Source organism: Rhinolophus sinicus, linkage group LG16 (genome assembly GCF_036562045.2).
Source record: "Rhinolophus sinicus isolate RSC01 linkage group LG16, ASM3656204v1, whole genome shotgun sequence".
Taxonomy (NCBI): Eukaryota; Metazoa; Chordata; class Mammalia; order Chiroptera; family Rhinolophidae; genus Rhinolophus; species Rhinolophus sinicus.
In genome coordinates this window covers 37093588-37121518 of record NC_133765.1, presented here as the reverse complement: position 1 = coordinate 37121518, position 27931 = coordinate 37093588, and the positions used below count along the sequence as shown (strand labels likewise).

Below are 27931 nucleotides of genomic sequence, written 5' to 3'. Positions count from 1 at the left end.
CTTGAAAAAGCACATTTAGCATTCGGAGTTCTCACCTGGTTAAGTCCTCTCGTGGAGGCAGGCAGAAAGCCTGAGGGGCTCTCACCCATTGCTCAAAGTAAAACGGCCACACCTGCGTGTAGGAAGTGCTTTCCACCCATTAAGTCACTTTATCATCAAACAATCTCTGTGTAGTATTTGGGGAAGGGATTGGTTTTTTTTTTGAATGGCCATTTTATATTTGGGGAAACTGAGTCCCAGAAATGATGGAACCCAGAGCCAATAGCAGGCACCACATTTTGGATTTGTTTGCCCTTTCAAACAGAACAGAAAAGGGCTCCCCATCCATTGGAAGGCGCGCGCGTGCGTGCGCGCGCACACACACGCCTGTTCACCTGGAGCTCTGGGGAGAAACGGACACTAAGCAATTTCGTCCAGCTGGTGTGTCTGAGAACCTGCAGCCCCAAGGCAGGTGGATTTCTCTGGAATTTCAGACGGTGTGCAACGACTTTTGAAAAGCAACACTACTTTTGAACGTCATGGGGCAACTTGACTCTCCCAGCGCATTTCCAGCCCAGCTCGCAGGGCTTTGGGCGGGAGACGCCGCGAGGCTCACCAGCTGGGACGCGGCTGGTGGGCTGCGTGCCCGGGGCGCAGGAGACACACCTGGCTTTACCCCGAGGAACCCGCGACCCCAGCGGGCGCCGGCAGCAGAAGGCGGCGCTCTCCCCGGTCTCCGCGCGGACCCGCCCCGGACCGCGCTCAGACGCTGTGCGCGTCGCCCCCGCGCGGGCGGGAAGAGCGAGAGGCGCGGGCTGCTCCGGGCTCCCACCACCTCGCCCAGCCGCTCCCGCCGCCGGTCCCGGGGCCGCCCGGCCCGCACATAAAATAACAACCGTCAGAACAGCGGCAGCGGCGGCCTTCGGTGAGCTCCTCGGGCGCCGCGCGTTCGCTAAACGAAATTCTCCCGACCCGAGGCGCGGCCGCACTCCCATTGCAGAGGTGAGCAGACTGAGGGGCAGGGCCGCCGGGACCCCTGCGGGGAAGCCCGGCCAAGGTCCCACATGCGCCCTCCCGCACTCTCAAATTCGGGGTGTCGGAGGGGTCCCCGTCCTGACGAGCGGAGGGCCCCGCGAGCTGTGCGTCGAGCGCGCATCCCTCTGTGGGCCGAGGTCGGTTCCCGGGCCCCCAGGGCTGGGGAGGGGGCGGGCGGGGAGAAAAAGGGCAAAGAAGCCGGCCCCCCGCGGCTGGGCCCCAGCTCCACAGTGGGACTGCGCTGGAATCAGTCCTCACGGTACTCGGGGTGGGAACAAACATGCAGGGTCCCTCAGCCACGCCCCCCCACCCCGGTAAGCTCCCGAATCCGGGGATAGCGGACAGACCAGATTTGCCCCAAAACCCTGTCCGCGGCGCCCCGCTGCGAAAGGGGCCGCCCCGCGCCCGCCACGGGCGCTCCTGGTGGGACCAGCGCCCTCGCCAAGGTCCCCACGACACCCCCGCCTTTCGGTTCCCCCTGCCCGGGCTCCTGGGAGCGACTCCCGCCCCGGCCTTACCTTTGCCCAGCAGCGCGCCCAGTACCAGGCTCAGCGCCCCGCACAGCGGCGCCACCGGCCGGGGGGCCGCGCCCTCGGAGCGCATCCTGCGTCTGGCAGCTCAGGCCGTCCGCCGGCCGCCCGGGGCGCAGCGCCGGCCCGCGGCCCTCGCCGGCTGTCCCATGCCCCGGGGCGACCCCCGGCAGCGAGTCGGCCGGAGCGGCGCGGCTCGGGTGGTGGCGCCCCTCCCTGCCGGCTGCTCGCCGCGGCGGCTCCGGATCCCGCGGCAGCGCGCGCTCTGGCCGGGACAACTTTTCTCCAGCCGCCGCCGCTGCAGCTGCGGCCGCCCCGCCCCCAGGCCCGCCCCCAGCCGGCCCCGCCCCCAGCCCCGCCCCGGGCCGGAGACCAATTGAGGCCGCCGAGGAGAGAGTGCGCGCGCCCCCCGGGCGCAGAGCAGCGAGTTGAAGGGTCCCTCCCCAGCGGGGGGAGGCGAGGGCCGCCGGCTGCACCCCCGGGGCCGCCGCCTCCATTTGCAGCCTCCGTCCTCTGCGCCCTGCGGCTCGCATCCCCGAGAGTTCTGCGCAGGTACCCAAGATGGAGCTGGACCCTTCCCTTCCCGCCCTCCGGCGGTCGCTGCAGCGCGAGTGGGACCGTAGCACTTCCCGCACTCAACTTCAGGTTGTCCCCCGATTTTTTTTGCCTTGCGAGCTGGGGACATCTGGACTTAGAAGCCCGGTGCAGCGGAGGCGGCGAGCTCTCCTGGGTAGATAATCCAGGGGGAAACAGCAACGCGCAGTCTAGAGCGGGACACGGATTTACGGGGAGGCACGTGCACAGCTGTGTACACGTGTGTGAGAGGAGCAAGGGTAGCAGCGGTCCCTCTGAGGAGGGGACCGGGACGCCGGCGGCAAAGGAAGGTTCCGTTTTCACGGCCCTTTCATATTGTTGGATGTCCCCCCCCCATGTGTTTTTATTAACTCTTCAAACGGGGTGTGCCCCCTCCCCAGCCAGACTTGCTCCTGCGATAGCAACTGCTCTGCAGATTCGGACGAGGCAGGTCTGCACTGGCCGCCACTCTTGGCGCCCCACGTCGTTCATCTTGTCTCTGGTGATGCCAGCACGGCCCTCCCTCCTCTCAGGGATCCCAGCTGCCTACCTGCGCGGTGACTGACGCTGGGGCCTCTTGGGCCACGTGGGGCTCTGAGCAATCCCAGGCGGTGCCCCTACTGCTCTGTGAGTGAAAGGTGATCCGTTTGAGACCGGAAGCTTGCCCAGCCCTCCCCCAGACGCTCACTTCCCCAAACCCAGGCAGGCAGCCCGGCCTGTGGGTCTCCTCTGTGTGGGGCACAGGGCTCAGGGGCCAGCTCTCACCAGGCTCAGTCCAACCTCAGAAAAGGAGCCCAACTGTGTCATGTGTCACCATCATTCCCCGTCGCTAGAACCAGGAGTGAATTTCAAATAAAAGGGAAAAAATGCATATATCCTTGATTGAATGAGAAGAAACAAAACCGTGAAAGAATTTGAACGACTGAAAATCCATTTCTTATGCCCCAACTCAGTTAAGGGGGAGCTTGGGGGGGGGGGAGCAAAGGCTCTGAAGGTACCTCCAGCAGGAAGCCCTTCTCCCTGCTGGGTAGGGCTGGGATTCTGGGCCAGTTGAGAGAAATCTCTCTCCCTGCTTTTCTCAGTCTACTGGGCTTGTCTGATGTGGGGACAAGCAGCTGGGAACACCAGCCAGTCCCCAGCAGGAGGGACAGGCCACGGTAGTGGAGACTTCATTTTTCAAGTGGATTATGCAGACAGTTGCCCAATTCTTCAGTTCATTCAGCTAGTGTAGACACAGACTTGGAAAGCAGTCATAAAGTAGACCCAGGCTCCTAAAATTGAAGGCACATTCCCGTCTCATTTTTATTTGTTGGCCTGAAAGTCACTGGAGAATAAATATTTTTCATTTAAGTGTTTCTAGCCTCAGCTATACAACATATTGATTAATCCTGACGGGGGGGGGGAGTGGGGGGATTTGCTTTCTCCTCTCCCCTGCCCGTCAGAGGAAAGGAACAAAAATGCCCCCAATTATGCCCTCCACTTGCCCGCTGTTCTCCTCTGTAGGTTCACAGTTTGCTCTCCCCCCAAATTGTTTCTTTCCTCTTGGCACAGAATATTGCCCTCTCTACTGCAAAGCCAAAGGCAGGTCCTTCCTGGGCCACGAGTCTCCATGGTTCAGATAACCAAACGGAAACTGAACGAACCATGGCAAATACATAGCAATTCAAAATGAGGGGCACAAAGTAGAGAGCATGCAGTGAGTAAATGCCCTTCACGGTACCGGAAGGGTCTGCTGTCCTCGGTGTTGCCAGTCTCAGAGGTCCCTTGAGACTGTGAAGTCCCAGCATCGCCAATCAGGGCCTCCATCCTCTTCCTTCCATAATGAACAAAAGGAGACCCAGGGAATGGGGGCTTCTCTTTTGCAAATTTCATGCAGGATCCCATTTAATCTATCACGTGACCTTCCAAAAATCAAACAAATTTGCACACAAAAGCCGAACAAATAAATAGATGATGTGGTCAATTTATCTTTTTAAGGAAAACCCATAAAAATAGAGGTGTGAACTTATAGGTTCATGGGCTAACAGTTTCCTGTATTTATTTTTTCTTAAGGCGTGTATTATTTAACTCTCTAATCATTAATTCCTAAACTTAAATTATTTCCAGATGCCTTTCTGAATTTCATAACGAACATCAGAGACCACTAATCTCCTCAAAGGCTCTTGCAAAACTCCCCATGGCTATGGGCACATGGAGACAATTAACATGATTTACAGGAGAGAAGGGTTATTGGAAAATAGGTGACCCACTTCTTCTTCATGTGCCTGGGTTTCCCGAGTCAAAGAGGCAACCTCAAATTTCTTTTTGTCCCTGCTTAAATCCCTAATTCTTAATATTGCGTAAAAGGAGGGATGCAATTTGTGAATTTTAGCTCAGGAACTTCTCACCCGGCCTGCTTCTAGACAGGGGACCTATAGGTATGCATTACTAAGGATGGAAAAAACGAGAGCTATGTGTTGGCCTCATAAGGCAGCTATGGTCACGTTGTAGATCTAATGTCAGGACTATGGTGCTTGCTGTTAGAGATAGGGAAAAAAAGAAGGGAGGGAGGAAAGGAAAAGGGAGGGAATGAGAGAGGGAGGGATGTTTTTAACACTCTGTGCCAGCATTTTTCTTAATGTATATAGACACCATCTCATTTAATCCTCACAGTAATACTAACAGGTGTACTATTATTGTCTTTTGACATTTTATTTATTAATTCAACAAATATTTGTCTATTGCTTACCATTGTCAGGCCCAGGCATGGGGTCTAGCAGTAAACAAAACAGATGATGGTCCTAAACACAAGGGTCTTACATTCTAGGAGACAGACTCTAAAGAAATATATAAATAAATCCATTCTGTAAGATTAAAAATAAAACAGAGTAAGTCGAAAGTCTGATTTGGGGGTACAACTTCAGAAAAGGTGGGTAAGTGCGTGGGTAAGCTAGTGGATTTCTGGGAGAAGCTTTTCAGGCTAGGAAAACCCGAAGTGCAAAGGCCAGGCGGTGGAGGAACAAAGGACCTCCTTTCTTCTTTCAGAAGGATGGCTGCAGCCACCTGGGGGACACGGCCTGTCAGGGGCACTGGTGCAGAGAAGCTGGCGACCCAACCAGGAGCCCTGGAAGAGTGCAGGGGGCTGAAGCCTGGACTCAGAGGTAGGAGCAGCCTTGTGAGCTGTTTGTTTACTGTCTGTCCGCAGCTCCCCATCCCATGTCAGCTCCATTGGAGGTGACGTGTGACCTGCTCACCCCTATGTGCACCGAGAAGATAAATGTTTGTCCGGTGAATAACTATCATGAAGCTGTAGGTTACTAGCCCCATTTTACTAAGGAGAAAATTGAGATTCACACATTTTACTTTCAGCTCACTTAGCGGGTAATAGTAACACCAGTCATAATGACAAGAACGTTTATTAGTTGCTTGCTAATTGCCAAATAATCCTGTTAACAAGCCTATGGGTATCTACTCTTGGGATCCCATTTGTATAGACAAGGAAACTGTTGTCAGAGAGGTTACGTGGCTTGTTCAAGGTCACCCAGCTAGGAAGTGGCAAAACTGGGAATGAACTCAAGTGTATGCACAGTACTGACAGTTCCCTACGCCAGGTGTCTTGGTGACCTGTGTTAGCTCTCTCTCGCTAGGCCCTCTCTTTGTGTCAGGTTTCACTTGCTAGACCTTTCTATTTTGAACAAACACAGAAAAAGTATTCCTTTGTGACTTCCTCTTAACCTTGCAGACAAGCTCCCCAGTGCCTTGTGCAGCTGGCATCTGTGCCTGAACTCAGCCTCCACGGCCATTAATTTCCCCTGGAGAGAACGTGGGCCCAGCTTCTCCAGGTAAGACGCAAGATGCCGCTGACTTTTAGCCTGTGAGAACAGCTTTTAAGACGGATGCTCAAATGCCCACACTGACCCTCCTCCAGTGTCCCTCCTGGTACCTGCTGTGTTTCCAGACTCAGCGTTTCCAGACTCAGTAAAGATCCATGGAATGGATTTTCTACCCATTACCTCTGCACTCAGGGTTCAGGGTCAGAAAATGGTCCCTTTAGTATAAAAATTGGCTAAAAAGCTTCAGATTAGGTTACAAATGGAGGTGATCACACTGATATTTCCTTTACTGTATGTGCTGCATCATCACCATCACCACCATCACCACCATCACCATCTCCATCTCTAACACTTACAGATCTTTTACCTTGTACCAAGCATTATTTTAAGCTGTTTGATAAGCATTAACTCATTTAATCCTCACAATAACTCAGCGACATCACTATCAGTCATTAACCCCATTTGCAAACAAAGAAATCGAGATACAGAGCCCAGGTAACATATAAATGTTACAGAGCTGGGGTTCAAGCCTGGTTTCTCTGGCTGGGGAACCCCTGCTCTAAGTGAACAACTCTCAAACTTTGCTGTGCAAACACATCACCTTGGGGACTTGTTCTGAGTCAGTCGCTCAGGGGTTGAGGGCCCACCACTCCACTTCTAACAAGCCCCCAGCGGGCCATCTGGCTGTGCATCGCCGCACCACCCTTGGAGTAGTAGCCACTCAATCAAGACCCTATTATGCTCCCTACATAATTGCTCGAAGTCCCATTATCCAAATTCTATTCATGAGAGGAGTTCACCAACGTCAAGCTCTTCCTTTCTGGTCAACACGGAGCCACCATGGGCACACACAGTGCGTCCCCTCATTGCAGGAGAGCCATGAGACTGGGGAGTCGGTGGGGCTGTCAGTGAATAACAGTTACTTAACACATACCTCTCACTGAACCCAGGATTCGGGGGGTGGGGTGGGTTGGGGTGGACGTGAATGTGAAGACTGGCTTTGGTCAAGGTCATCTGAATGACCTCAGTGAGCAGAGTCCCCTGCCAGGGACCAGTGGACACAAATGCTACACGAGAGACAAACGCTTGCTGTCTCAGGCCTCTGACGTCTGGGTTTCTTTGTTACTGCAGCACGACATAGCCCATCCTCTCTGAAACCAGGCGTTCCGGCCCATTGCATGACCCACCCATTCGATGGTACCCGTCCCTTTGGAGTATCTCGTGGCGCGGACAAAACACCCTCCATGTCTTCTTCTTCTTTAATTCATTACGACATTGTGGAATAAGGACTGGGTGAGCACTGGGTGGGGGCCTGTCCTCAGAGAGAGTCAGAGGGGAGATAATATGCAAGCACACGTATCTTGGACAAACGCTAGAAAACGTACCAATAACTGTTACAGGAGCCCAGAGAAGAGCAGAAGGATTTTCTCGCTTTCCTACCCTCCGTGTGCATGGGCCTTGCTTCTGTCCCCTGCACAGGATCTGATCCTTCTCCCTACAGAGACTTTACACCTGTTGGGTTTGTCCCTGAAGCTCCCTTCTTATAATGTCCTTTTCAAATGCCCCCCTCAGCGGGGTCTTTCTTCCCGTGGACACGTCCCCAAACCCAGGACAGAGCCACCCCATCCCCACCACCTAATAACTATTGTTCAATAAATTCTAAATGATGCCTTTGAGGAAGGGGTGTTTGGTCACAGGCTTCAGGTTTGGGGGAGATGACCAGTGACAATGGGAAAGAAAGACTGGAAGGCAGAGAAGAGTCTCTGTGGAAGGAAAACCCAAGATGGGAGCGTAGGACAGCCTGTAAATGGGAAATGTTGCCCCCCCCCAGTCAGTCCCATAAACGCCCCTAGGGACGTGGATTAAACTGACTCCACACACAGTCATTGCGGTGGGTTCAACCATTACACGGATTTCATCCGCTCCATCCTTAAATCTTTGGTTTTCGTTATCTCAGTTTTATGGGCACGATTCATTAGGACCTAAACTTTGAATTTTTAACACAAAAGCACGCAATGCAAACTCACCCGCCGCTATGGGACGCACCATCGCGCTTACGGTACCACATTAGCCTGCCGTCTTAGGCCAAGTGGTTGCTGTGGTTCACTACAGACCTAGCCCGCTTCTGGGAGGAAGGGGCACTGATAACTTTTACATGGGACTACCTGCTTTCAACCACCATCTCAGGGTGGGACGATCCAGGTAACTAAAGCATGGCGTTATTGACTCCCCTTAAAACTCTCTGATGGCCTGTTAAAAAGAAAGGTTGAGTTTCCAATGGAAAAGTGCCAAAATGGTGTTTTGATACTAGGAACAGTGCAATGCCGATTCCATGCATGGATGTGAGAAACAGCTCGGCTCCCTAACCCACCTGCCTCCGGCAAATGGTTCTAGAGTAAACAGTGCCCCCTGGTGGCGCTGACTGGCATTTCCTGCTGGCAAAAAAAAAAAAAGCTCAGATTTCAGGGTCTAAGCAAAGAGGTAGATATATCGTAAGGGTGTCATTAATTTCGGCTGCATTTTACACTAATGAATGTCTTTCTCCTCAGGATGCAATATGGGTCAGTACTGGCCCCTTTGCCTCTGACTTGTGAGTAAAAGTCATAATACTTCCTGGGGGCAGCAATTTTGATAGGATTTCAGTTTTCTACTGAAAGCAGTTGCCTTGGTGGAACTCAGGAGACTGACCTTTGGTCTTTCCGGAGAGTTCACAGATTAAAGCTCAGGCCAGCTGGCACTGGGGACCAGGCTGGTCTCCGGGACTGACCGTGACAAGAGGCATTGTACATACATTGTTTAGGCTGCCCTTATGTTTACTGATGGACTCAAGTGCCACGATTAGGGCTCAATTGGGGAAACAGAATAGGGGATTTATGTAAGAATGAGGCCTTAGATGGGAGAAGGTAGAGAAATCAAACTCCAGAAGGGGGAGTTGGAGGATAAGCTTTCCTGAAGCACTGGCGTGGGACTCTGGCACGCTGGCTCCAGCATATTTCAGGGGGACAAATGGTAACTTGCGGGGGAGTCTGGAGAGGCAGGAGTGTCCAGCTTCCAGAGTAAGGCCCTGCAAGGGGAACCGTCCACAGAGTACATGAATCGGCTCAGCCTCTGCCATGGCCACGTCCATGCCTGCTGGATCCATCTTCACAAAGCTGACAGCTATCAATCCTGCATAAAATACAAAATAAAAGGAGATGCACAAACAAATGAACAAGACAAATTTCCTGGAGGCTCTGAAGAGTGAAGGGAGGCAGGCAGGCTCTGGAAGGGAATTGACATTTGGAAGAAAGAAAAGGCCTGGAGAAAGTTTCCTGTTTTTGTGGCTTTTCCCCTAAAACCAGTCACAGCCAGGGTTCCATGTGATAACTAATATTCATGTAGAAACCCGCTCTTCTGGTCTGAAGAACCAGAGTACAGAGTTTGGAAGAATCACAGCCACTGGAAAGTGGGGCGGAGTCCAAAAATGGACAGAACCAGGAAGGAAGACACCCAGTTATGTGTACAAACTTTGCCCAAGTTTGTGGAGGACCCACAAACCACCTATGATAGAGAAGCCTGAATGGAACAGCTGAGGGTGAAGGAACTGACGTGATGTGAGCTGCAGCCCAAGAAACTTTTTAAAAATCCAACGAAACTGATTGCCAGCCAAAATAAAGACGCTAACGCTTTCCTGAGGAATGTAACAAAATCCAGAATCCCCCCAGCATCACATGTACAGTGTACGGAGAATAATCCAAAAGGATCTGATATTCAAAGTCAGGAAAATGTAGATGCAGAACCGAAAGCCCCTCGTTGGGTCTTCTTGGTGACGGTCCTTGGTGCTCATTCCTGCATTAGGGACCTAGGTATAACTAGTAGCACTTGCGGTGTGCCAGATTCTGCTGCCAGCAGAATGCCCCCGTGCCAGCTGGCCGAGCTGTAATCTGTGAACTCTCCAGAAAGATCCAAGGTCAGTTTCCTGAGTCGCATGAAGGCAACCTCTGTGGACTAAGGCATTGAGTCCCCCTAAAGTAGAATGACTCTAAATAAGAACGAACAGGAGGCCGCATATAGATTAGCTTGCCCGTTTTACAGAGGAGAACTCGGGTGTTCAGTGAGGTGAGCCATGTGTGAGTCAGCTGACGGGGCAGTGAGACTGCCTCCAGACCACCTAAGTGCTGGCTGGGCACTCTTTCTCCGCCCCGGAGGTTCCCACATTCTTTTGGATTCCATGCAGTGATGGCATATGGTGTCAGCTGGGCGCTTTCTGGTCCAAGGACAGTAATCCAACTTAAACTCCTTGATGCAAAGAGAGACTTTCTTGGCTCCTGCCACCAAACAGTCAAGGGTTTGGCTTCCCCTAAGTCTGGCTGGGTCCTGGAGCTCAAACAAAGATACTGAGGCTCTGTTTTGCCTCCTTTCATCTTTTTTTGGTCTTCTGGGTTGGCTTTCCTGTCAGGTGGGATGGCCTTAGGTGACAGCTGTGAGAATTCCAAACGTATATCCTGCCAGCTCAGCTCCTCAGTGGAGAAATAAATGATCTTTCCCAGTAACTGGAACACAAGTCCTGGGGCTGCATTTCATTGGTCGTGGCTTTGGTCACATGTTTATTCCTGATCCAATCACGATGGCCCATCAGGGGCTGAGTTCTGATTGGGCAGCCTGGGTCATGTACCCCCTCATGGGCCTGGGAAATGACTCAGCCCCCCATAAACCAGGGAGTGAGAGGGAAGGATGAGTGGTTCCCCAAACACAAATAGGGGTGCTGCTCACAGAAGGAAGATTAATACTGGGTGAGCAAAAGCATCATCCAAATATACATTTTCCAATGACTGTGTTAATAGTCCCCATATTTTATTTTGCAAATGAAATATAATTGAAATATCCAGTCAATTATAAATTATAAGCAGTGATGATGGTCAGTTCATATATTAACATATATTTTTTTAAGCTGTGAAGGACAGAATGGCAGAGTGAGGCACAGGGCAGGGGCAACATTACATAGATTTTTATGTGGGACCCCCACTTTATTTGTCGCACCTCTTTGGGTTCCAGGGGGAGTTTTCTCACGGCCTCCGCGTGGAGATGGGAGTTTGCAGAGCGCTGCCTTTTAAGGGGCGCCCAGCAGACCCAGCAGGGAGGGGAGGGCCTGCAGTGTCTTCTAGCCATAGGCACGCAGTGACAATTATGACAGCACCAGGGGAAGGACGCACCATTAATAGACTGGGCCACCCCCTGCCATTTGCAGGACAAGAGGAAGGCAGTCATTCCTGCATCCTTTTACTGCTAAAATGATCATTCATCATTCCTCCTCCTTTTATATTTGTCAGGGCACTTGGTGGAAAATTGGAAGAAAGCCACAAAAATGGGGAAAAAATTATCCGTTGTCACCAACTTTAGAAAGAGCAGTGTGGGGCTGGGGTTACTGTCAGCGAGACCTGGGCCCTGGGACACACTCGGGGCCTCCCTCCCCCTTCTCTCTCCATCCTCCTCCCTCCCTCTCCCCTTTTCCTCCTCCACCTCCCAGCCTCTCCCCCTCCACTTCTCCCTTCTTCACTCCGACCACCTGTTCTCCAACAGCCTGGAACCATGAGTGCCAGCGGTTCGAGGGCTTGTGTTCTTTCATCGTGAATTTAAAACATTCTAGGGAAGGAGCTTTGGATGAGCCAGTCAGCCACGGGTCCAGCTTTCCCCCAGTCTCTGTTCCCAGAGGGTGGCATCTTATAAGTGATGGCATTAGTAATTCAAGCCCCTGAGAAGGGCTGAGAGGCGTCAGTGTGGAAGCTGGGATCTGTGCAGTACACTCGCTCTTTATTTTGGTATTTCTTTCTTCCTTCGTAGTTACTGTGTCCCTCAGGGGCATTGGCAAATCCTGGGGCACTTGTCCCAGGGGCTGAGGCCTTCCCATGCACAAGCCAGTGGGCCAGGTCCAGGGATGGGGGCCAACTCGGTGTGGATGGCTGTCCCACTCCTTGGAAATCTGCCCTGCCCAAATGCCACTCGTTTCTTTGTTGAGAGGCCTGATTTTCCTAGAACGGGACAGAGGGCAATGGCCTCCTGTTCTTATATGTGACATCCCCAGCAGGAGGTGCAGAATTATCTACTGGGGTGTGTTCTGCTCTGCAAATAAAATGCTGTTAAAGCAATAAACTAAGTACTTAACACCTTGATGTGAACCAGCTTATCAGGCCTTACCTTAGAGAAGGGAATGGCCATGGCGGTTACAGATGCATGGGCCCTCCTATAGCTGTGAGAAGGAAGGGAAGGGGGCAGTTTTAGAGAAAAGAAATGCCGGTTTCACAGTTCGCACCAGCCACAGATGGTGCGAGGGGGACCAGGCTGGGAGTGAGGCCCCCCCAGACCTTCTTCATCACCTTCTTTGGGCTCAGAATGTCCCAGGTGGGGCCCCATCACGCTGTGGACACCTCCTGACAGTCAGCCACCCTCTAAGCATTTCATTAGAAGAAAGCAGGAACGCTGTCGTCTTGCCCTGAAATTGCTCATTGGAATTACTGACATTGCATGAGGTCCCCAGCCGCCCCCAGCCTGCACTGGGCATCCACTGGCCCTGGTGAGTTCCCATCATTTGCAGGGCCGGATTCCACGCAAAAGTGCACAGAGAAAAATGTGACACTCGGAGGGAAATTGGAGCATTTTGTGAAGCTTTTCCAAAAGAAAAGCCTTTTTAATTTTCTTACAACTGTAAATGTTTGCCCGACATTACGTTAAACTGCTGAGTCTTTGTGTGAGTAACAATGAATTGTCTTTAAAGGGGGGTGGGGGAGACCTGCTGGGCTGGGACCCCAGTGCCGTACTCCTCCCCGTGCGTGGAGATCGAGCCTTCCAACTTCTCCAAATGTGCTGTGGTTTACATTTGATTTGAGTTTGGCTGAGAGACTCTCTGTGTTGGCTTTCATTCCCCCCTTTTAAACCTGCTCCTCGCCACACCCTGGAGCCTCTGCTGTTAACAGGGGTCCCGTGAATAGGACATAGGTTAAGGTTAGGGTCGGGTTCAGTCCCATGCCAAACCCCTCGGGCCATATTCTGTTGCTTTTTTGCATAATGTTCCTGGATGGCTCTTCTTCCTGTGGGCTTAGCTGTGAGTGGAGGTGAAGGCTTGAATGTGTGACTGTGCAGGGCCTGCCTGAGGACAAAGCTGGCATCTTGAGGGCAGAGCCCGGAGAGGGCGAGCCAATGTCACCTGCATCTGAGCCAGCCCTGACTCAGATGCCCCTTTCTTAACGAGATGATGAAGTCCGGTGTCACTCAGCCAGGTCAGGTGGGCTTTCTGTGGCTGCAGGCGCACTGGCTGAGGAGGCTGTAGACTCTTAGCCATGCGCTCTTTGCTCTGTCCCCGACCTGCCTGTGACTCTGGGTACATCACTGGACTTCTACTAGCTGACCTGCCCTCAGCTGTCAAAGACAGCATCGCCTGGGACAACCCCCAAGGACCTGTGACACATGATATGTAATTTCCTATGGTCTAGCTTATTTGGGGCTCAGGGATTAAGGAACTAGGGGTCCCCAGCAGCAACACTGTTCTGTGACAATCACTGGGGCGGGGGCGGGGGGAGCGGGGAGAGGGATGCGCACCTGGAATGTGCTGGGACCCTTAAACGAAACACCCCATTTAGTCCGGCAGAGCAGTCCCACCCAATGCCAGGACTTGTCCCATTTTACAGATGACAAGAACAAGGCCCAGAGAGGTTTACTCACTTGCCGAAGATCACACAGCAGGACAGAGACAGAGCTGCACTTTGAGTCCTGGTCGGCCCAGATTTCCAGGCCTGTGTTTCACTATTTCCCCTCTCTCAGGAAGAGGGAGAGTAATACTTGTCTCGAAGACGTGCATCGGAGAACGTTTTACACACAGCAGACATTTTCAGGTTTCACCGGAGTTGTACCATTTCCCCACATCTGGACACGATCCGCTTGGAGTGAACAGAGAATTCAGCCAGCAGACACTTGAACACGTGGCCAGGCTCCCGACTGCCCACTTGGGCTTCTATTCTGCAGCCAGCCCGCTGGGTCCCCCCGTGCCTAACATTGGCCACCGGGAACCCAAACCAGTAAGCCTGCTCAGCAACGACTGTCTTCTCTGAAATCTGCCTCCATCTAATAATTTCTTATCGGCACTGAATTCAATTAGGCCATTCAGCCGTCCAGTCAGTGTTGCCAGACAAGGGCCATTCATAAGCTACAGCCACCCGACTCACGCCTCCATTCACTGATCAGGTGAATAAAAGGTATTTTATTGGTGCCTTTGGATGTGGGCTCCGCTGCCTTCTGTCTTTCCATAATTAAAAACGGTGCTTTAGTGTAAGCATTCAAGTAACTGTAGGTGTGGGTTTAACCTGCCTGGATCTTAGATGCAATCGCTCTTTCTCTTCTCAGTTTGCATTAATAACGGCCAAGCCACCCAGCAACCGGAAGTCGTGGCAGTCACTCAGATGACGAATTGCAATTCTCCAGGGACTCACGCCCGGGGTCTCGCTTTGGGGCCACATTGGAAGCCTCTGTTCTCATAGGTAAAGAAGACAGCGATCCCACAGCCTTGGGGTTATCTTCCCAGCGCTGCAGGAGGGGAATGCTTCAGAGGTGTAAGGTCCTGGGCTCCGGCCGAAGGTCAAAGTCTCCTATGTCGTTACACAAACAAACCCAAAGGTGACCGTCCTTGCCCCCATAAAAAGGGAAGTTCTTCTTGTGGAGCCAATTGCTGAGGCTGCTTTATGAAATAAAAATCAGATCTAGCTCCATTTCACTCCGCAGCGCGGCCGTGAGGGAGAATTACATTACCTGTCTGCCCTCCTTAGGCTCCTTGCTAGCAAACAGATGGAACGAGATGATGCAATTTGCTCTGTGAGCTGGTCCTCTGAATTCAGATGTGCCGAGGGGGCGGAGGAGGCGGCAGGAGGATGGCCCTGGGAGGTGGGCTGGATTGAGCCCAGCACTGAGTCTGGGGTCCTGGAGGGGGCGTCTGCCCACTTCCCTGGGCGTGTGCATCATCGCTGAGCCCACTGGAGCCCAGGAGGACAGAAGAGGAAGCGGATCTGGACGCTGCTCTCACCCTCTACTCTGTCCCTGATCAAGAAAACCATCTACAGAAAGCAGAAAGAGCCAGTCCTGGTGTGTCAGAAAGGACTGTGTTTGGGGGATTCACAGAACGCTCAGCTAAGCAAATTGCAGCTTAAGCAAACAAGAGTTTATTTGAAGCATGTTGCAAGAAGTTAAGATGGAAAGATTGCAGACTTTGTGCAGCGGAGAGTTCAATTAGGTCATTCAGCCATCCTGTCACTGTTGTCACACAAGGGCCATTCATTAGCCACAGAGATCCACTCCTGGAGATCCTCTCCAGCGGGGAACCCCTCTGGCTGTGCCATGTGCCCAGCCATTCAGAAGGGCCATGAGGTGTGGCCCTGTCCCCTGCCCCAGAGATCCATTTGGTCACATAGACCCTGCGTCTCTTTTTCCACATCCTCATTGGCATTTGTTTGCATCCTGGTTGGAAGGTGGCTGCTATGCCTCCTGTGTATGAGGTCTGTTCCAGGTAGGAGGAAGGAAGCAGACGGCCTTGTGTGGTAGGCAGCCTGCAGAGATGGGTCCCACGATTTCCTGTCCTAATCCCAGACACTGTCAACATGATGAGCTATCTGCCTGTGGTTCTGCTTACATGATAAATGGGATTTTGTAATCCAGATGACTACGCGGTTGGCTTTGCATTAATTAATTAATCCGTGGGTTTAAGCTAATCCAATGCGCTCCGTCTCTAGGGGCTGAGAGTGCGTGACACTTGGACCCTGGATGACAGCTGGAAGGAGGTGGAGACCCCAGTCAGACAACCACACAGAACTGAATTCTGACGGCCTGAATGCGGCTGGAAGCAGGTAATTCCCCAGGGCCTCCAGATCCCAGTGCAGCCTGCTGACACCTGGATTTCAGGCTTGTGGGACCCTCAGTTTGGAACTCAGTTGAGCTCACCTGGGCGTCTGACCCCCAGGACCAGGAGCTGACCAATGTGGGGTGTTGTAAGCTCCTCTGCTGGTGGTGTTTGTTATGGCAGCAATAGAAAATTACTATACTTTGCTATGAGGTTTGGACCTTCATCTGGGAAGGGATGCCCTCCCCAACAGACGTCGAACTAGACTCTGGGTGCCAGGCCCACCAACGAAAATGTCTTAGCAAGCTGACTTTATTAGGCCGTGCGAATCAGGGGCCAGGAGTGAGGGCGAGGGGAGGGAGGCGGGGGCAGGGTTTTTGCCCATCACCAGCAGGACTGATTACCACCCTGTGGGCCTGGCTTCTGAGAGGGTGTGGGAAGGAGGGGCTTCACCAGTCCCTGGGGAGGGAGAAAGGAGGAAGGCTTTACGCCTGACTCCACAGGTATTTGTTGAACAAGAGGTTAATGAAGCAGGTCACTGTCTCCGAGTCTGGAAATGCAGGTCCAGGAACACCCACTGGGCTGAGTCAAGCAGGGTCTGAGCAGGTGTCAGGCAGCAAGGAGAGGTGGGGATGGTGACAAACCGACATGCACCACCTGCGTTTAAAGGTGGCCAGTGTTTGACTCCGGCCGATGGTGCCACGCATGAGTGGAGACCCCGTGTCACTAAACTGACAGGTTTGTGCAAAATGTCCTGATGCATAGGTGGTGGCCTCTGATATAACTTCTTTAAAACGTGGATTAAGCTTTAAAAAAAACAGAAAGTCTGTGGGACTGTGAGTTTTTTCTGTCTCTGCCTGGATGATCTTGTTCTAAAGAAACAAAGGAATCACTGCCAGAAAGTCCTCACAGAAAACTTGTGAGCGAGTCACTCTTCCCATGTCTGTGTTTCTGCCGGTGTGGAAGGCGTGCGACTGTGAAAAGCCATGGCACACTGGTGGGAGAGACCTGTGGTTCCTTCCACGCACTGCTCTTCCCACCGTTAAAACAGGAATGGCGCGTGTGAGGTCGTGCCTGCAGAAAGATGTATTGGTTTGGGTGCCAGAAAGAAGCGAGGCGGCCTGAAGCGAGGTCGTAAGTTAAAAGCAGACAAAAGGACACTTCGGAATCACGGCAAACAGAAACCGGAGCTCCTGGGGTCGGCCTGCAGATGCGTCACTGCTATCAGCCCAGCCTGTCCTCGTCCAGAGTGTGGGCCGTGTGGGCAGACTCGGCGGCAGTCAGATAGTGCTGGTGTGTGCTGGGCACTCATCTCCTGTGTCCCTGAAGTCATGGAATTCTCTTCATTGTTGTCCCCCGTGGAGGAAAAGGTTTGGGTGCATTTTGTGGGACATGAAGACACCGTACAAAGAGAGGCTGTCTGTCACTCGTCAGTGGGTTCTGTGTGGTGTGTAGGTCCGCGGTTAACAAATGGCCACACAGGTGGTGGCCTAAAATGCAGAAGTGTCCTCGCAAGGTTCTAGAAGGCCAAAGTGGAGATGTGGGGAGGGCCGTGCTTGCTGCAAAGCTCTCGGGGAGGGGCCTGCGTTTCCCCTCCAGCTTCCATTGGCCCTGAGATTTGCTTGGTATTAGACGCGTCACGCTAGTCACATGGCTGACAAGCCCAGAGGTGGGAAGCTCATTGCTTCCCTGGAGACTGGAATTCCCAAGGAAGTGCTCGCGGCCCCACTGTGGGTCATTGCTGACCCCTGAGTGATCCCAGCTCTGTGGCTGGCGGTGGATCATCAGCATCCCGAACGGGCACAGGTGTATCCTCCTGAAACCTCATGGGCTGGCCATGGAGGGTCAGGTGGTGGCAGATGAGCAAAACCACAGGTGTCCGCTGCAGCTTCAAGGTCAACGTTCACCTCCAGCAGCCACTCCTGTTCCAGAGGGAGAGGCAGACAAACTGGCCAGAACTGAGGTGGGGGCGACGGTCGGGCCCCAGGAGACGACCTGCCCAGAGCGCCTCCCTTCCCCCGCTGCACCCTTAGCCGTGAGCATGAAGAGGGCTGAGCGTGGCAATGTCAGCAGGCAGAACAAGTGCATGTTGCGTGATTGCCTGGTGCGGTCTGGAGCTGCCTTTTTGGAACCACAGCTGCAGGGCGGCCGGAAGAGGCTTGTAATCAGCTCACAAGCAGCAGCGATTTTTAACTCCATCCTCCGGCTTCCCCCAGCCGAGCCTCTGCTTCCCTTGTTAACAGATGAGAACATACGTGTTCGTCCCGGGTGAAAGACAAGCATGCAAACAATGGGGGAGAAGGAGGAAACGTAGAGGACACTGGGGCTCAGGCCGAGACCCCTCGCGGACGCAGCGCCATTCTGCGTCACTGTGACACCTTCAGGCGGGTTCCCCTCTGTCACAACTCGCCAGTTTTCCCTTCTGTAAACCGGGTCGTCATAATTCTGACCTCATAAGCTTGTGGGAGGATTCACTGACAGAAAGGAGGGCTCCTTGTGGCCACTAACCGGTGGTGAGCATGAGATTTAGGAAGAAGGAGCAGAAAGAAGGGGAAAGGGGAGGAGAGGAGCCCTGGGGCGGGGCGGCCAGGTCCTCAGGGGCAGCTGCTTTCCTTCTGGGGCCACCCGGGGACCTGCACTGGGAGCAGAAAAGCATTTCAGTCTTGCCAGCCTGTGAGCAGGAAATATGGAGCTCTGTGAAGTCCACGTGTTTCTGTTGGGCGGGGTCGGGGAGGAGGCAGGCGGGGCTCCGCGAGGTGGGGCGGCGCCCACTGCCCACCAGAGGCCGCTCTTCCTCCCAGAGAACGACGTCTCCTTGGAGGGGATCTGCTCGGAGGCCCCGCCTCTCCCGCCCCATCTCACACACCTTTCTCCCCCTTCGCTCCAGCCACTCAGGCCTTCTCCCCATTTCTGGAAAACAACGGGTGGTTCTCTAGTCTGGCCCTTCCACCTGGGGCTGTCTCTGCCCAAGAACCCTCCTGGAGAGCTTCCCACTGCTGGTGGGAGGGAAGCCAGGGTGGCCTGTGGTGTTGAACCCGCCCCCGCCTTACCTGCAGCCCCCCTTACCTGCAGCCCCCGCCTTACCTGCAGCCCCCCTTACCTGCAGCCCCCGCCTTACCTGCAGCCCCCCTTACCTGCAGCCCCCGCCTTACCTGCAGCCCCCGCCTTACCTGCAGCCCCTCTTACCTGCAGCCCCAGCCTTACCTGCAGCCCCCCTTACCTGCAGCCCCCCTTACCTGCAGCCCCCGCCTTACCTGCAGCCCCCCTTACCTGCAGCAGCCTCTGCCCCACATCACTTGTCACACTCACCTGGTTGGACCATCTTTCCTGCTCATCGTCACAGCCCTGGAAACTGCCATCCATATTCCAGTCACTCACTGTCTGTCTCCCCCACTGGGATGTGGGGCGGGGAGACTGGCCCTGGACCGACCTCTCTGGTCCTGTTGGCTGCAGCCCTGGGCTCTGGCAGAGCACCTGCCGGAGCGGGTCTTCCATACGCATCGTCTGGGTGGGTGGACGAACGAAGGGAGAGCCGTCTTCGTGGAAGAATGTTGCAGCTCTTTTCAGCACCTGATGTTTTATTGATTTCTTTATGGCAGTCAAACCCACACCACACAAAAGCTACCATTTTAGCCATTTTAAAGTGACCGATTCCGTGACATCAAGGGCAGTCACAGTGGTGTGCAGCTCCTGGTTCCAGAACATTTCGTCACTGCCCCACCCCCGCCAAGGAAACCCTGTACCTGTTAAGCAGTTGCTGTTTTTATTAAAAAACAGGGAAATAGGTTTTGACTTGGACAGTTTGGGATGGATGACAAAGTGTGGTAAATATTGTCGGGCGTCTGCGTTTCCTTTGCGAGCCCGGGCAATCTGTCCTGATAATGATGGCGGCTGCACAGTGATGGCTGCACAGACTGTGTCTTCAGACGTGTACATTAAACCAGCTGCATCATAAAACTTGCTGAAAGATCGTCTTAAGTAGGTTCCTCAAGTATTTTGAAATCCTTGGGGCATCCTTTGCAAGTCTCTGTTATTTAAAATTAAGGTACCAGACACTTCATATTTAGCATTTTCTGCTTCAGAAGCGTGTTTGGGACGGGAACGCAGAGTCTCTGGGTGCCCATAACAGTTTCAATTTCATCACAGCGAGATTTCTTCCCCCACGTGGAGGAAACGCAAGCAGTTAGTGTTTGAGTAGCGTTTGGGACCACACATGCATTTAGTAGGGTAAAATATGGAATCTGATAGCGGAGGCTGCACCTACTTGGGGAGGAGAAAGCTTAGGTCGGTGAGTGCCAGCTCCCCCACCGGTGCCTCCTCACCCCAAAGATCAGATGGGCTGTGGGACATTGGGTCAGAAGTGTCACGGCTGGTCCCAATGTCACAGCAAAGGGACAAGACGGAATTTAGTGGGGGAGCCTCTGGCCGGAGAGAGGTCTGTCTGTGGTTTCCTCACCATGTGGCTTTCGAAAAGTCAGAGAGCCTCTGCGGCTCATTGCTCTGTCCACTCGGTGACAACAAAGCCGCCCTTCAGCCTGCACCCCCACCTGCAGTCGCCTTCTCAGCACAGCCGGCTAGAGGAGCTAAATGATCAGGAAAATCAAGCATCTCAAGAAGCCCAAAGCAGTGGAAGTTGCAGAACAGCTTAATTTACAGCAGCTCAAAGCAAACTTCCTTTCTTCCTGCTTCTCTGTCTTCAGCACATGAGCTTGGTCTCAGGCCGGTTCTCTTGACTTTGGCGAGATGGCAGCTGAAGGCCCAGGGTTTCCATCACGACCCAACAATGTTCTGTGTGTCCCTTTTATCAGCAAGGAAACCTTTCCCAGGGTCTTCCCGGCACATTTTCTCTCACACCTCATTGGTCAGAATTGGGTCACATGCCCAGTCCTAAGCCAATCACTGGCAAGGGAAAGAGACACCGTGATTGGCCTAGATGGTTCTGGATTTACCCCTGAGCTGGGATGGATGGGGTCACCCTCTCTGACCAGTGAATGCACTTTGGGTAGGGAACCAACACTCCATGCCACGTGCAGGAACGAACTGCTTGGATCAGTGGATGGCGCTATTCGAGTCCCCTCTCACCCCAGCCTGTCACCCCCTCTACCATTGTCAAGGTTTCGGGGACACACGTATTGCTCTGGTTATTCATCAGTCAGCACCATGGTTGGATGGCTAGTGGTCCCAGGAAGTGTTGAAACTCAGAGCAGTCATTTCATCTAAACCAGGGGTGTCCAAACTGCGGCCCGCGGGCCAACTGCAGTCCACAATCCATTGGTAATTGGCCTGCAGCAAATTCCAAAAATATATCTAGTTTACTTAAATAAACCAGGTGAGGCAATACTACTTCACCTCGAGTGAGTGGCCCGGCTGTTTGTGTATTTTACCGCGTATGGCCCTTGGTGAAAACTGTTGAAAAAAATTTGGACACCCCTGCCCTAGACCATATCCACCTTGGATGGGGGAAAGAAACAAACACAAAAAGTTCTCCACCATATTTTCAAGAGCAACTTTAAAAAAGCCTTCACAGGAACATTTGAAATGATCTTTTGATGGGTGTTCAGATGCATGGTAATGGCTTCTGACACTGGGAGTTTTGCACGGACTTTTGACACTGGGAGCAGAGAAGAGCATTTGTGTGGTTTTTTTTTCTTAATTTTGATTTTTCGATAGAGTGAAATGTCTATCAGAGTCTACAGTGGAAAGATGCAGCAATAACATCTCTGTTTCCTGATGCTGGAGATTGTTTCTTCATCTGAGCTGTTCGGAGTTTTGAGAAAACAGCCTGTAACTCAAGAGGTTGTGACAAACATCGTCAGGAAAAGCGATTTTGCATCCACAGCTCTTCAAGGAAGAGGGGGTTGTAAAAGGATCATGGATAATTGGCCCTGGGTGTCCCTACGGGACTGTAGCCCCCGGAGATAGATCACCAAGTAGGGACACCGCTTATAAGGAACTCGCAGGTGGGGTGTTGGGGAACCTAATTTGAAATCTGGAAAAGTTTCTCACCAGGGCAAGGCTCAGATTCGGCTCGATCTCCTGGTCAGTTTTATTTTGTTGCCAGCAAACTTCTATCAGTTGAGTCCCCCACCCCCTGCCCGATACTGGATAAGCCGTCTCTAGGTCCTGTTCCCCACCTCCTGGCAAGCCACTCAGCACCCGGCGTCCACCTGTAATTGTCCATGGGTCTTGGGTATCGTGCCAGTGGGGTGAGCGGATCTGCAATATAATCACAGCTTAGCTGGACCCAGGTTTCGGAAGACCCTAAATCTTGTTTAATACATTCAGTGCTGGCTGGCCACACATGGAGAAAGATCATTCCCTTCAAATACCTTAAATACTTCCAGCGCACAGCCTTAGCGTTGTTTATAGGTCATGAGTTATTGAAGTCTAACCCACAGCTTCCTCCTTACATTTGAGTTGAGAGTAGCTAACAGGCTGGACTGGAGAAGCAGAGCTGGTACCAGTCAGGTTTGCGTGGCCAGTCAGGAAAGGACAGGCAGCGTGTGCTGACAGACGAATGTGCGCTAATGGGAAGAGGGCAGAGTCTAGTGTATCCAAATTGAATCCAAAGGATGTCACGGGCATAAAACGCTCTTCTTTTTTAGAAGGAGGTCAGGTATGCATGCAAACATGTCCCCAAAGACCTCCCTTCTTTGGGCTTCAGGAAAAGGCGGAGTGAGGGCCCCAGGAACTCCTGGACCAGACTCACCGTCCCCTCTCAGCTCCTCTCCGCTCTCTCTCACCCTGTCACTGTGTGGTCTTGTCCTGCATAGCTTCCTCCTCCAGCAGTGTGTCACCTGTCCCTTGCATTGACTGTGCTTTAAAATCCACGCCTCTGGCAGAAAGAACCCCAAACTGGGACTGCCAAATGCCTCACACTGTTCCGCCTATGCCTGGACCTCAGGCCACTCACGGCCGTGTGGGCCTCAGTTTCCCTCTTTATAATGAAGTGATTATACAGGATGCTGACCACGCTTGCTTTCGCTGCAAACATTCCATGATCCCAGCTTATAAATAAAAGATGTTAACGCCTCATTAAGTGCTGCTAAAATGTATATTTTATAATAATTCTCAGGTGTGATCAGAAAGACTGACAATGGCCTCGTTTTAAGATGTGAACCCCCAAGTCTCTATTTTAGAATTTCAAGCCCCCTCCTCCTCGTTCACACCATTCTGTGGTACTTCCCTCCCTCCCTTAATCACTCGGATTAAGGCCAATCAAAATGGACTGCAGGAAAGGACTGTCCCTTTTGGGCCACCAACCCCTGCAAGGGTTGCTGGAATGGCCATAGGTCTGACAAACTGGATTTATCATATATGTGTCCGGATATCCTAGACCCAAGACAGCAGGTCCGACACTGGCTGGGGAATGCAGTGCAGTAACTGGCTTACATCTGGGGTCCACAGGGAGGCAATTGCACGTAAATGAAATGGGGAAGGTGGGGACCCACAAACGCAACCCACGGACATTGAGAAGAAACTCAAAGTGAAGGAGGTGGAGAGCCACTGTGACCAGACCACCTGTGTCCCGTCTTCAGCAGTGGCCACGGTGCAGGGCGTCTCTGCCACTGAGTCAGGCGTAAAGCAGGTCTGTCCCTTTCTGGCCCTCACTCTTTGTAGTGGTTGAGTGAGGTCCTCAAAAATGACCATCTACCTGGCCCCTCAGAACGAGACCTTATCTGGAAATACGGTCTTTGAAGATGTGATTGAATGAAGATGAGGTTAGACTGGATGCGGGTGGGGGCTGCATCCAATGACTGGTGTCCTTATAAGAAGAGGAGAGGACACAGAGAAACAGAGAGGAGAAGGCCGTGGGAAGGAGACAACACCTGGCGGAGACTGTAAGACAAAAACAACCAAAAGCACACACTCTGAAGACATGACATGGTCTCGAGGGGCGTGTCTGAGAAGACTGTGGCTTTGTAACCCCAAATAATAGTTTTTCACTGTTCTTCTTGCACTTAATTATGAGAAGCTGACATTAATTTTTAGAGGTTGAGTAATTAAAATGAGCCATGAGCCAGGTGGTTTGTAAATAGGTTAAAATTGCACTTTATTTGTTAAAGACTGGAGAGGATACGGAGGTAAAAAGGCTAATGGACTGGGAGCTGGGAAACGGAAATGGTTGTGTGACGACGTGTGCTCTGTCCGGCTGCTTGGCCCCAACAACAGGTTGGATGAGAACTTCGGACGCTGAGCCGAGTGCTGGCGGGCAGCCCACGGACCCCCTTTGAGGCCATGTGGTCACTGCCTGTGATGTAACACGGCTTGGGGGCCAGACCAGAAAGCAGAGCAGCCACATCTCGGATCCCCCATCCACGACATCAACTCAGGAGCGATGGGAATGGCGGACGAGCCCCTGGTACCCACATCTGTGTTCCGGGACCTGTGCTGGCAAAGATGAGAAAACCCAATGAGGCACGAAATGGAAACGCAGTGATAACAACAAAAGTAATGTACGAGTTGTGTGCGGATGGATGTGAGTAGGCAAAGAAGACACAGAAGTATGAATGCGTCAAGGTGAGAAAACAATGTATCAAAATCTTCATCCGTTCTGGTGAGACGCTAACTGTGCAAATCAGTCTTTGAAAATTATAAAATTAGTTGAATTATGTGGAAACTTTGAAAGCGGAGGAGACAAAGCTCTTTCGCTTTCACTGCTGACATTAATTGCTTCTGCATGGAAGACAAGTTCTTGTTTTGTTTGTCTGACTTGTGGCACCAGCGCTCTCTCATACTGGGACTTACGCAAAATTAAAAAAACAAAAACAGAAAAACGCCAGCTCTTCCTGCTGACACTTTACCGTCATCTGTCAGAAAACAGTTTCAGTACAAGCAACTTCACAGCCATGGGCGAGAAAATGTCTCGGGAGAAATATCCATTTTATCAAATTTAAGGTCCCTTCTATTATGAGATGTATCAGTACTTTATAGACCATGAATCAAGAATGCCACCAGTGACGACTGGCAGATGCCAAGTGTTTTAAAATGGATCTCAAGGGAAGGACAATTAAAGTGTGAAAAACGTGTGTCTTGGAATTGGGGACACGGGAGTATACAAATCTATACTCTGTGCTCACTAGATGCTACTTAGGTTTATTTTCCCCAGAATCTCCTGAAGATTACCTTGCTCAGTTAGTACATATAACAGAGTATGAGGCACATTGTACTTCATATGAATTTTTTAAAATGAAAAACCTAAATTATTTTCAGCATGTAGTTAATGGAAGTGATTTTAGTGATTCTGTAAGGCAAAACAGGGTTGTTTTTTTTTTTTTTTTTTGCTTACGTAAATCCCACATGACCTATATTGGAATATGATAGGAGCCGATTCTGGATGTTAGTCCTTCAGCCCTGAAAATAAGTCGTGAAATCGCATAGGTGAGAGGAATGTGCTGGGCACGGCAAAGGCTGACATAGGGAGAAGAAACAGCACAAGTCGTGAGTGAGCTACACAGTGTCTTGGGTCTTAGACATTTTATTGTGACAGCAAATGACAGTTTTGTGACACAGAGGATACTGGTGACTAAACAGCAAGTCACAATATGAAATAAAGGAAATTAGAATGGATTCCTTTTCACACAGGCAACGCAAACCGAGCAACATTAATAACAAAAATCCCAATAAATTTGATTGAATTCTCACACAGGCTGGAAGTCCCATCTCTTCAGTTGAAGAAGCCACACCCATCCTTCTTCCCTCTGCTGGTTCTCTCTGAAGTCGGGGTCTGACCAGGGGCCTGAGGGCATGAGAGCCGTCCTTGGCTCTTGTGGGGCACGGTACGGTCATAGATACCATGATGTTCACGCCACAAAAAGACACCACTGCCGGGTGGTGACCCCCCCCACCCCCCGCTGGGAAGAAGATGAACTGGTAGCTTGCTTCTCGTGTTGTGTATTTGCTGGGTTATTTAAGAATACTCAACCCTGCTATGGAAAAGAAGAGAAAGAAACAAATAAGATGGATAAGAGGAATTGACTATGGGGCGCTGTTGTGCACAGGTGAAATCGGTAGGTCATTGGGTGCAGAACGCGGGTAGAAGAGGATGGAAGGGTCCTGTGTGGAGGCATATGAAGCATTAAATGTTCATGATACATGGAATATGTGTACACACGGCACCAGATCCATGGTGCGTTATATACACACGAGGCAAACAATGTAAGATCATGAAACTTTTAGAAGAAAATAGAAAAACATAGGCGAGGCATTGGATGGCCATGAGCCCTTGAACAACCGCCGCATACTGGCCCACTCGGTGCCATGTGTGCCCTGAGCCCCAGCGAGGGAGGTGAAATATTTGGTCATCAGACTGAGGGTTTCTCTCATTTGCACCCAAACATGGCAAATATCCAGTAACGAAAGGAAACTAGGCTTTGGCTGTGAGCACACCGGAGTGTATACAGATATCGAATTATAATGTACACCTGGAATTTATATAGTGTTATTAACCAATGGTACTTCAATAAATTCCGTTTGAAAATGGCCTGACTAATACAAAGGAAAATGTTTTAGGGCCATGAAGTGGAAGACATTGTTGGAACTGGACTGAGTAAGGGAAATTTTTATCAGAGAGACGGCATTTGAACTGACTAAAGTGTACTTGTGAAAATAAGAGAGACATTCGAGGGTGAGCGGATAGTCAGAGCTACAATGTGGAGCTGGGGTTTACTTTTAGGTGGGTGTGTGGACCACTCACTGGTCCTCCCAGGGTCATCAGTTCGTGTTGACTCTCACAGGCTGTTTGTTGATAGTATCCTGTTTCTTTCTCAGATTTCTCCCGGTTTGGATCCAAAATCAAGCAATCGCCCTTTGCTTAGGGTACTGAACAAGCACAAATTTCCCGACACTGACACCTAATTCTCAGGAGTTCTGAATACACGGCAACACATTCCTTGGAGACAATGTCCTGGGCTTCCTTCTCGCGTGCTGACTGACGTCCTGGAGACCCATCCAGGGAGACAATAGGATGGGGCGAGCCATCCTGCAAGTGGGCCAGTGTGGCCTCCGGCAACAGAGCGTTTGCCTTCCTGTGGAGGGAGGCCATGGTTCAGGTAAGTCACACACTTGGCCGAAGGCAGCTTCGTCAGACCACTTACTCTGTGTCAGTAACTGTCAGGATTCTTGAAAAACTCCGTTTCGGGGCATGTGTCAGAAACGGATCACTTAACATTCTGAAAGCTGCACGCACACCGGGGGCCGTGGGGAAACCTCTTACAAATTCTTAATCACGGTGGGCATTTCAGAAGCAGAGGTGGGGAGAGGAAGAGCCCAAAGTTTAAAACGGATCTCTGCTGAGTCCCGTGTGTGTGTGTGTGTGTGTGTGTGAGAGATTCCATGCTTATGTTGTTTTCTTCTGAAGGAAATATTCTACAGGATAAATTTATAAAAAAGTAGTTTCTACTTGAAACCAAACCTGCATCATGTTTTCATTTCTAATGAATACCTCCAGAAATTATGTCCTAACATTTACAAGTCTCCTGCACCCGTGCTGTAGTTTTTTGTGTTTTGTTTTCCCTGCCTGGGATCCCTTCCCCAGATTCTGGTCACAACACCTGGATCTTCAGTGGGGATCCATTCCTGCCCTGCTCTGAATAGAAATGCCCTCTAGTGGGGTCACATGACCACGACTGGCCAAACAGTGTAGGTCCACCCCTGGCTTCAGTGATTGGTTCAGACATGGTCACTTGACCCCATCAGCTTTCCTCACTTGCTAAGTCCCGCTCAGAAATTTTATGCATGAGAAATACAGCATTTGTGTAGTTGCCCAGCTGTGCAGACGAGTGGGTGCTATCCACACACACACAGGCTTTGCAGGAGCCTCTTGTTGCACAAAGGGACTCAACGTGCACTTACCTTGTCCAGCCCTGAGAGTCAAGTTGGCCTGGTCTTGCCAGCCTGGGGTCACAGGAGCTGGGTTGTAATGGATGAGGCAGCAGAGGCTTTAATTCTGACCATGCTCCTGCTCTGTTTCCTTGTGAAGTCTTTATTAATTGTGCCCTCACTTCAGGCATCGATTTTTCCCATTTAGTTACAGCTGAGCACGACATCCGGGCAGCGTCTTGGATGGTCACGCACTAGAATTGTCTTCTGGGAAATTACTTGCGTGCAATGCTGGCCTCCAAACACACTGCCAGCCATCTCTTCTC

At 51.7% G+C, this 27931-nt stretch overlaps 1 protein-coding gene and 2 long non-coding RNA genes across 3 annotated transcripts in view; 1 reads left to right on the top strand and 2 right to left on the bottom strand.

Moving 5' to 3' along the window:
* The window catches only part of TMEM132C (transmembrane protein 132C), a 248787-nt gene extending 246964 nt beyond the window's left edge, over positions 1-1823 (bottom strand). The window contains exon 1 of the mRNA XM_074321410.1: positions 1533-1823. Coding sequence (XP_074177511.1) covers positions 1533-1617 — 85 coding nt within the window. The 5' untranslated portion in view covers positions 1618-1823. The remainder of the gene's footprint in view (positions 1-1532) is intronic.
* LOC141569182 (uncharacterized) lies at positions 787-26826 on the top strand. The gene is made up of 5 exons (XR_012492633.1): positions 787-981; positions 5142-5257; positions 5839-5938; positions 15679-15792; positions 26556-26826. It is a non-coding gene; the product is annotated as an uncharacterized LOC141569182 (long non-coding RNA).
* On the bottom strand, positions 5251-15228 carry LOC109456446 (uncharacterized). Its single transcript, XR_002138863.2, has 3 exons — positions 13625-15228; positions 12104-12155; positions 5251-9097 (listed from the first exon to the last, which is right to left on the bottom strand). It is a non-coding gene; the product is annotated as an uncharacterized LOC109456446 (long non-coding RNA).
* Positions 26827-27931: the final 1105 nt, after the last annotated feature.